Consider the following 10,927-nt stretch of genomic DNA (forward strand, 5'->3'; position numbering starts at 1 on the left):
GTCCACAATGCTGGAGAAGACAGCGTAACCTGGTGCTATCCCATTGGTTTTCCCTGGCATTCAGCCTCCTCTTCAATTGAGATGTAAAGGGACGCAGAGTCCCAGGACATAAGGTCTGTTGCCAGTGACTTAAGTGGGACAAGTTAATTATTGAGATATGTCTTACTTATCCCCATAAAAGAAGCCTCTTCCTGGGTGTTGTATGGACAGCAAATATTCTAAGATTTGGCCTTCATAAAGGGCCTTGGAGTTGGATGCAGTGGTGCATGCCTATACTCTCAGTATTTGAAAGGCTAAGATAACAGGATCACAGGTTTGCAGCCAGCCTCGGCAACTTAGACCCGTTTTCAAAATAAAAAATGAAATAGGGCTCAGGTGTAGCTTGGCAGCAGAATAACCCCTGGGTTCAATCTCAAGTCCCCTTGGGGTTCCCTGGAGTGAAAACCAGCACCTTATCACTCAACTTCCCATGCTTGTCTATTCCACTGAGAAACCGTGATGCTGTGATATTAACCTGATACAAAGCAGGAAACACAGAAAAGACCGATCTCTTTTTCCTCTTGGCTCTTCTTCCCTCCTCCCCCTGTAGGCACAGAGTACCAAGACATTGAGACTGAGAAAACCTGTCCCGAGTCACATTCACCTTCGGAAGACTCCTTTGTGAGAAGCTGAGGGTCTGCCCTCTTCCTGCAGAGATCAGCCACCCACAGACCTCGAGAGCCTGACTTAGCACGCTCTGCCCTGTCCAAGAACCCAAGGGTCCCCATGTGGATTATCCAATGTGTGGTCCTTTGAGGCCCTGAGCACAGGCCTGTGACAAGGACAAAGGAGATGACCTAGAGTAGAGGGTCCTCCAATAGTCCTTGGAAGTAGGCATCTTTTTCTGGGTTGCTGAAGAGCGGTGTTGAGCTGGTATGCAAATTCCCTTCTGCCCATCACGTCTCTGGCTTCCGTGGGGACGGCCTGCTGACATGCTTTAGAAAACCCCCCTTGGGAATGGTTCTCTGACCGAGGGCTCCAGCAGTTCCAAAGAAATCAGCCAAGGCTGGATTTTAATAGGAGAAGGTAAAGATTACCCTATTTCATAAAATAGTGGGGGAAAGCACATACTCAATGGATTTTGAGTGTGGTATCTGTTATTTTTGCAGCTTCTATTTTCCAGATGAGCAGTTTAGAAATATGTGATATAAAGTACATCCTGTATGTTTGCTGAGAATTATATTAAAAGCACTATTTTAATTCTTCCTCTGTCTCTTGCTGTATCTCTGCAATCTTCCTTTCTTTTGCCTTTGGGTAAAACAATCCCAACAGGAATGTGTTTCTGGCGTGTGTGCTCTATATTAATGGGGTTAAAAAGAGCAGAACAGACCAGAATCAAGATGGACCTGAGTTCAAATCCTCACTCCGATACTTGAACCTGGGTGATACTGATCCTGTGATATGACTTTTGAATCTATTTCACCATCTGGAAAATGAAAATATTAACACTGCTGTATACAACTGTGAAAAGCTCGAAATGAGATTGTGTGTGAAGCTTTGTGTCATAGTGCCTTGCACAGAAGCACTCACTGTTTGTTGCTTCCTCAACTTCTGGCTGGAATTAGATGTTCTGGTGTACGGATGCTGTTCCTGTTGCCACATTTCATTTCCTGCATTGGCTCCATCGAGTTCATTTGCGACTTTCCCACTGTCTGAAGCCCTGAGGAGCATGAATCGCTTCTTCTCAGAATATTCCTGTTGCCTGTTATAGTGCACAAAGCTCGGTGGATGCTCAGCCTATAATGAATGAGGAACAACCAGCCTCACACACAGCTGCCTGCCAGGCTTTGACTTTAGACCCACTTCTCGGAAATAACTGTAGCATTTCCATCCCTTTCTCTGAGCCCACAGATTCATCACCCACAAGTCTTACCATGGACACAGCTCCAGCAGCCTTCCCAAACCTCTTCCTGATTGGCTGGCTTCACCTCTGCATCCTCATTAGTTCACTGGCTGGACTCTTAACTCCTAGAGACAGGTTGATGGCTGCAACTGACACACAACTTGGGCACTTTGCTGCATTATTCCACAACCAGACTCAGGCTCCAGGGACAGATGCTACCGGAGTCCTGGTATGGGCAAAGAACATAGCATGTGCCACTCCTTTCCTGGGGAGAGGCCTGGGAGCTGACCCACTTTATTAATACTCCCTTCCAGCCTGGATTGTACCCTGTACAGCCTGGCCCTTTTCAGTTGAACTCACCTGAACTCAAAGCTTGCTGAGCCAGTATTCTTGGAAGACCATATCCACCTTAGCCCTGCATGTGTTTGACCATCATTAAGTCCTGTTTACCAGCCTGTTAGGTCTTTGCAATCTCCTTCTTAGCCTGGCCCCATTATTTATTCTTTAGTTTTTGAAAACATGAGTTATTTCCTCTGACATGAAAATCCCAAGAAAATGCAATTTCAATATTACCTGTCCTGATTTGAAAATATCTGAAGCAGCTGAAAGAGTGGCTGGTGATTCCTCCTGGGAGCTGGGCTTCATCTGCATGGAAAATCTCAATGGAGGTAGAAGGGAGAAGAGAAGGCCATTGCTTAAGGCACCAGTACACTCAGTCCCAAGTTTCACACTTGTTTTTATTTACTGTTCAATTTATAGAAAACTTGCCCTCCTTTCATTTAGTCTCAATCTGTTACAGACATACTTCTTACCTGGAGGTCAGAGGTTCATCCTTCAATAGTTAATAGCCCATATGAGATCTGGTCACATAGATGTTCAACTCAGAAAGAATAGATGGCTTAGATTAGATGTCAAATGCCATCTCTTCCCAATGCCCTACCAGATACCAACATCTTAAACCAAAGACACACTCTCTCCATCTTTATCCATATCTGAAAATCCAACCTAACCTTTTCACCAGTCTTCACAAAAGGGTCAGTCATGTATTGAAATATTTGTTCAATCAGATTAAAAGTAGGCTCTTTCTATGGCCTCCAGTGGGGATCAGCACTATTTATACATCTGTTTCTCAGTAAGTTTTTTGCTTAAGGAATTGCTTCTATAACTACTTCTGCAACACAAAGAGAACTTTCTACAGCTAATGCACAAGGCTGAGACTGGTTTGTTTTCCAAAAAGGCTATAAAAAGTGTCTTAATCCAGGCAGCCCCAGTATTTAGAGGTTAAGACAGGAGAATTGCAGGTTTCAGGTCAGCCTCAGCAACTTAGGAGATGCTGTTTCAAAATTAAAACAGGAATGGGGATATAGCTCAGAGGTAAAATGCCTCTGGGTGGAATCCCTTCTACCAAAAAGAAAAAAGGAAAAGAAAGAAAGCATCTTAACCTTCCTGGGTTCTAATCTTTCATCTATGAAATATATGAACATGTACTTATGGGATCCCCAAAGGAAGTCATTAGAGATCTTCTAGAGCCTCACTTCTGTGTTTCAAGAAAATTAAGAGAAAAAATAAGAAAGCAACCTGGAACACAAAGCAAGTGACAAGTTCATTAATTCCTTTGACCAGCAAGATAGAAAACAGCTCCAGGGATTTCAACTAGGTAGGCAGAAGTCCCTGGTCTGCTCTAGGGAGGAAATCCAAAGTATTTTCCAATGAGGCTCATCTACACTACACGCTCTGAACTTCATCACTGAGCACAGATGCAGCCCAAAGGTCTTTCCAGGGAAGTGGAGGTGGAACACCTTTTCGCAGATCTTCTACCGCCTCACCTAGCAGCCAGCTCCTTTCTTACCTTGCCCCCCCCCATCCTACCCTTCAAGTTCTTATTGAGCCAACTTTGTTTTCACAGTAGAAATCAGTGCTCAAAGCCAGGTGTGGTGGCACTTGCCTGTAATACTAGTACGTGGGAGGCTGAGGCAGGAGGATCACAGGTTCAAGGACAATCTCAGCAAGTAGTGAAACCCTGTTTTAAAAATAAGATCAGGTTGGGAGTGTGGCTCAGAGGTAGAATGCCTCTTGGTTCAATCTCCTGTAACACACACACACACACACACACACACACACACACACACACACACACACACAGTGTTCAAAATAGGTTAAAGAGAAAAACAGTCTTTCCTCCCCCACCCAAAAAAAGTCAGCTCTTTCTGCTGTTCCTAAAGTCATCATTATCTAGCTCATCAAGTTTTATGCAAATGATAGACATTACAATGAAAGGCTAGGCTGCAAAAGAAGATATTCATTGGGTGTTGGATTCAGGAGATTAGATGTAAGAATTCTGTGCCTGAGAATGTGACTTTTGAAGGATCATACCATTGCCAGGCATTTTCTCAGATGGTATCAGATCTTGGGGAAAACAACGCTCAGGCATCAACCAGGAAGGAGCGGTATAGAATGAGGAGCAACCTGGAGTGAGGGAGGGACTTCGTGAGTATTTAGAGACCCCACACTCTGGCTTGGCCCCACTCTACTTCATGGTGTCCTTTGCTTCCTGGGAATATACACTGTAAGGAGATGGTTAATTCCATTTTATATTTAATATTTCCTCGTATTTAAGGTTTAAGGATTTGTTAACTCTGTAAAGTTCCCTGCACATAGTAGGCACTTAGCAGTAGGAATGTTGGATGGCTTAGTGGAAAGAGCAGGTAACAGGTTTGCCTCCTGGCTCAGCCGCTTTCTAGTCAAGCCAGGTCAGCAAGTCAACTTTATGTTAGAACTTCAGCCTTCATTTGGTTGTAAAATGCAAAGGTTCCAGCCTGCCTGGCAGAGAAGCCATGAGAGTTCCATGTCTGTACCTACAGCCCAGTGCTGGTCCCCAGTGGGGTTAATGAAATAACGTTTCATTGGGTAGTCTCATCTTTGGCCATATACATATAAAACAGCTTTGGTTCCTCAATATTTGCTACCTCTGCACTCTCTGAAAATCCTCTCCCAGGACCTGCTTCCTTAATAACAGCCTCACTTTAATTTTTCAGTCATCTTTACTTATTAAACAGCTTTGCCTCACTTATAAAGGTCCAGTCCTAATCATTGGGGAATTTCAGCCTCATTTTCCACTCACCCCCTACAAGGGCAGGCTGGGCCTGTGGCTCTGGGGGCCTGGAGTGGAACGTAAATGAGGTTTGATCTCTATTTCCTCCTCATCCCTATCCAAATTCAGCTCCAGAGGGAGGTATGGTACCCAAAGAGAGGGGCAAGGTTTGCTCACCAGACTGCCTATGGTTAAGCCCTATGCCATCATTGGCCATTGCAACTGATCTAGCCTCTTCTAGAAAGTACTGGCATGGAGGTAGTCAGGCCCTGCTTGGTCTAGGCAAAGAAGGAGCTTATCTCAAGGAGCTCATTTTTGCTCTGGGGCTCCCTGTGAAGAGGCAGCCCCAACTTCTGCAGACTCTCAATTGCCAGCCATGGGCTTTGTCTCCCGCAGTGAGAACCAGCCCCCTGTACTGGATCTGTCCCCGAGAAAACCATAGCCACAGCCCTACCTTCCCTGCTTGCTGGGACTTGGGCAAGAAGTCTGAACAGGATCATTTCCACCCTGTGCGAAGATAGCTTCCAAGGTTGTCTTTGCCAGTCTCCTCCACAGTCCCGTTTCTGCAGGGGCCTCCCACACCTCTCTCTCCCCACCCTGCTCTGACAGTGACGGGACAAGTCAGCAAAGTTGAAAGCTGGAGGACCTGCAGCTTGTGTGCACAACCCAAAACTCTTTAAAAAAAAATGACCTCAGGGATTCCTTCCCTCAGCTGTGGGGAGGAAAGCCAGAAGGTGCTTTTCTTGGTGAACATAGTTCACCCTCATCAAAAGGTAGTGACTTCTCATTCTCTCCTCCAGCCCTGTGTGTATGGTGGAGGGGGTTGAGGAGGGAGTTAATAGGGCCAGTATTTTTGGAAAGAGAAATACTCAAAAGGTCTCCCCATCATGCCACACCATATTATACTAATATCACCAAGAGAGGAAGGTCGGTCAACAGGTGACATCGAGGAGAGATGCTGCCCCCCGAAGGGAATCACCCTGATTTCTTTCACAAACAGCCACTTTGTGCCTGAACACTCAGCTACCTTCTGTAACCTGAGGATAGTTAACACTGCATAGGTTTTATATTTCATCAAAGAATATTGATCCAGCGCCTGTGCCCTCTAAGGCCCTCTTGAATGACACAAGACCCTGTACCAAACACACTTATGATGTAGATTGAGAAGAAATAGGCCTCCATGTTATAAAGACCCCATAAACGCTGTGTCCATTTAAGTTCTGTTAAGGGGTAGAGAATGATGGCAACACAGAGAATAGAAGCTCCCTAAGACCTGGAGTGGCCAATCAGAGTGCTCTCTCAGAGGTCGGGTGCACAGAGGATTCCAAGGGCAACATTTTAGGCTCCAGGTATGATGTTCTGCCCCTCCTATAGGAGCAGGTGTCTGAAAGGAGGCAGGGTAGTGGCCACAGAAGATGTCCTAGGATAAAGACAACCGTACACCAAGCACTGGAATAAAGTCTTCCCAAGGCCCACATTTCCTCATTGCAAGCATCCTGTGAAATAAGCATCACTTCATATGGAAAGATATATGATCCATGCATACCCACGTTCATAGAAGCACAATTCACAATAGTCAAATTACAGAAACTGCCCAGGTACCCATCAGCAGATGAATGGATTATGAAATTGTGGGGTATACACACTATGGTTTACTCATCTATAAAAAACAAAACTATGTCATTTGCAGGAAAAATGATGGAATTTGAGATTATGCTAAGTTAGATGAGCCAGGCAGAGAAAGTGAAGAGTCACACACTTTCTCTCAAATGTGAAAGCTAGAGGGAAAAAATGGGGCACAAGCGAGACTCCACATAAAGAAGAAACCCCAGTTGGGGGTCTAGGGGAAAATGGAGGAGGGAGACTCAATGAAGCAAACACTTCAAATGACTATGTAAATATAGGAAATTATCAATGCCAATCCCAATATATGTATGGAAAAGGGGAGGGAATGGAGTGGGATCCTGCGGAAAGCTCACCAAGTACTCTGTGCTCGTACGCCCCTTATATGCACTGAACTTCATCATGATATATGATTACAATACACCAGTAAAAGCATATTAAAACATTAAAATGATAAAAATGCATTGAAAATTAAAAAGGAGAATCACTTCATGTTGGCCTGAGCTAAAATCCCAGATCCTCTATTTGTTATCCACATGGCCATGGTAGCACTAACCTCATCAATGAAGTCAAGGTCATGGTGTGTGCTCTGTAGGAAGATAGAGAGGAATCCCTGGGAATATGTATATAGAGCACCTAATACTATGCAAGGCACCTAGAAAATACCCAAGATATGAAATAGCTCTTCCACTTGGGTACATAGGAATCACAGTTTCCCATATTTCCAGATCATCTGACAGAGTTAAATTTTAACGGAGCTCCCTTGCATGGGTAAATAATTACAACAGCAATTATCTCCCCGAGGACAATTATTTGCCATCACCATTTGCACCCACTGAAATGACATGCAGAAGCCACAGAGTCACCCATCGGCAGATAAACGTAATTAAATTGGAAGAATGACATCCAATGGCTGATTGGATTAATAAAAGAAATTTATTCCCCAGAGGTATTTCAGAAATGCTTCTCCAAGCAGGATTTTTTTTAAAAGCTTGTACTCTGAATTCCGATTATGCATTAATTCTTTTTCCCCAATCAGCATGCATCCAATCCTTATAAACACCATGCACTTCTAAAAAGCTATGACTATGATGGTTTTATAAACCACACACACAGTCATAACTCTTGATTTTTTTATAAATAGATATAGAAAAGAAACAGGATTTTGTGCTAAAAACAATTCAGCAAATATTTTATACTGATAATGTGTTTTCTGATTTGAGAATCTTATTTTAAGCAGTATGAAAGATGCTTTGATAGATATATAGGGTCTGTTCAACAAATTTTCCACCCTTACACTAAGAATAATCATATGCAGATTTGGCTCAAGGAAGCTTTAAAATTGATTATACAACTCTTAATTTCTCATGAATTCAAGACAAAGTAATGATTAGAGGGGTCCAAGTTTAAGACGCCTGAGTAATAAAGAATTTTTATTTTGCCATCACTTTAATTGTTCTTATAGTTATGAATATGGGTCTAAGGCTTCACTTCTGAACCTGTGTCTATGTTTATCACTCTAAAAACCTCAAGGTAATTAGTGTTTGTTACATGAACTGTCATGCATCTCTCCATTGATGAGTTTTGGTGGCCCTTCTACATCGCTGTACTACTTTGTAGGTGCTCAAAATACCTCTGTGAGGTAGAGATAAGAAAGCCATAAAACTATTTTACCATGAGAAAAAATCCTGGAAAAGTAACGTGTCCCTCTCCACACCACAGTCCCTCTTATTTTGCACCTATCACGAGGATAAAAAAGAAAGCCATGTATCCCAAGATGGCTGCCAGGGAGGAGCCTCAAGCTGCTACTGGCCTGAAAGAGCAAGCATTTCAAATCACTTCCACATTTTCACACATGAAAAAGAAATTTTCACCCAAAGCTGTTGCAGAAGTAAAATGGGCACATTTAATGCCCAGTGTGTACTTGACATGCCTTTAGAGTCTAGGCCATGGTTAGCTTTGAGAATTTCAAGCTCTACTGAAATGTGGTCTTAGAAGAAACCACAATAGACTAAAGATGGAATATGGCTAGACTGCTACCATCTTCAACTCTTTGGAAGACCATTTAATTATCTTTCTAAACATTTGCCTGAAACTTCATCAGAACAAGTCTTATCTTTTTTTTTAAATATAAGGTTTTTCTAGAGGTTAGTATAACCAGATCTTGGCCATTAGACCATTGGTAGATGGGTACATCAATTAGTAATGTGGCAAATCAGTGTTCCCCACTTCTCTACCTATATAGGCTCAGATTCATGGGCATGTCCTTATTATTTGCACAAATCCACACCCCTTTCTTTTTAGGCCATAGTGGGTATAGATTTATGGAGATATGTCTATACCCACTATACATTTATATTGGTGAATTTCCTACCTACTTATCTTTCAAGATTCTAAACAAAATGCAAACTCACAGCCATACTTAGCCCAGTTCATTTACAAAGGGTTTTATGATTTCATACTTAAAAAATCACAATAATGATGATTCATGATAGCATATATAACCTCTAAAATGCCTCCTAATAAACCTAACATAAATATGCATCATATTTTAAAATTAAAAAACTCTTCTGAAAGACAAAAGTGATAACTTGAAAACCAGACTATTACCATATTCCTAGATCAGATGGATAAACACTCGTAAAACGTAATAGCAATACACTCCCCCAAAACCCTCAACAGAAATTTCTATTGAAATTCACAAACAGAATTCGAAGTTTATATATAATTGCTCAAACATAGCCATGGTGATTCTGAAACTCAAAAATGATAATGAGGAGTAGCCTTCTCGAAAATCAACATGGTAGATGGGCATGGTGGCGCACGCTTGTAATCCCAGCGCTTGGGAGGCAGAGACAGGAGGATCGCGCAGGTTTTAAGCCAGCCTCGCTAGCTTAAGAGACCCTGTTTCCAAATAAAATATAAAAAATAGGTCTGGGAGTGTAACCCAGAGGTAGAAGGGTTTCCAGGAAACCCAGTACTACCAAAAATAAATTAAATAAATAAATAAATAAATAAATAAATAAATAAATAACATGTTAATAGGGCTTTAGTACTTAAAAATGTGTGGCATCCACCAGGATGAGACAAAGGCTCAGGATAGCATTGATAAACTGACATTTACCTATGTGGAACATAGAATATATTAAAGGGAAGCATTTCAAATTATTGGGAAAATATTGGACGATTCAACTATGGTTTAGGAAGACAAATTGAAAACAAATTTGACTCATTTCTGCTTACCAGTGAAAGCTATATATCCAATATGGTTTACATAGATAAAAATGTTTGAAAACCTTTAGGTTTAGAAAGGCAGGAAAATACATTCATGATTTGGGAATTTTCTAAAAAGACTCAAAATACAAAATTATGTTAATAAAAGTACAAGTAGATTTGACTATTTTGAAGTTAAAATTTCTGTAATATAAGTAGATTTATTTCAAAGTTAAAATTATCTGTGTAATCCAAAATAACATACATAAAATCAGAGAATATTTGAAGCCTCAATAGTTACTGTCAGAATATTTGGAGAAAACAACTCGAGGGGCTACTATTCCTTTGTCACCTCTGAAAACCTCGTGAGAATCTTGGGAAATATGAGTGAGAAGTTCACAAAAGAGGAGCTATAGATGTCCTCTAAGTACTCAGACTCTCCTATAATCAAATAAATACAAATGTAGAAGAAAAATAAACACCACTTTTTATCCATTTTTTCATCTAAAATTTTGACCAAATGTTTCAATTGATAGTATCTTCTGCCAGGATACACAGCAAATGCTAGAGTATAAATTGGTACAGTCATTTCAGGAGAAAATAAGGCACCATTAAGCTGTAAAATGATCATGGAGTATTTCTCAACACCTACCTAAAGGGGTGGGTGAAGAGTAGGGGTACCATGGCATAATGGGATTTGGGTTTTCAGGGATCCTGGGTGGTCAGGGGTTGACTTTCTGGCCAACTTCAAATTCTCGTGGCCTACATGGCTAGTCACAGCTTCATTTCCATTACCTGACATCCTAGTGACAGCTCCTCAAATCTCCTAGTTTATAATTCCACCCATTCAACATCCAGTAGAAATGTTCTACCTAACATCCCTGTTAGAGTCCTCAACTCCCCTAGTTTAAATTTTCTCTGTTCTTCAACACCCAGTGCAAGTATAGCAAGCCTCCTTATCCTTAGTGGGATACATTCCAAGATCCCTAATGGATGCCTTAAAACTGCAAATAAGACTTAACATTACATATACTGTTTTTCCCCATACATACACATTTATGATAAACTTTCACATTTTTCACTTAAAGCGCTTTACAGTTTTTGTCATAGTTGAATTG

The 10,927-nt window shown here is 41.6% G+C and overlaps 1 protein-coding gene across 1 annotated transcript in view; it reads left to right on the plus strand.

Annotated features, from left to right (window-relative positions):
• SLCO3A1 (solute carrier organic anion transporter family member 3A1) overlaps positions 1–672 on the plus strand; it is a gene marked incomplete at both ends in the record, with an annotated part of 299,180 nt that extends 298,508 nt beyond the window's left edge. The window contains one exon of the mRNA XM_080692514.1: positions 590–672. Coding sequence (XP_080548640.1) covers positions 590–672 — 83 coding nt within the window. The remainder of the gene's footprint in view (positions 1–589) is intronic.
• Between the last annotated feature and the right edge of the window lie 10,255 nt (positions 673–10,927).

This window comes from Muscardinus avellanarius (assembly GCF_963383645.1).
Source record: "Muscardinus avellanarius genome assembly, chromosome: 3".
Lineage (NCBI taxonomy): Eukaryota > Metazoa > Chordata > Mammalia > Rodentia > Gliridae > Muscardinus > Muscardinus avellanarius.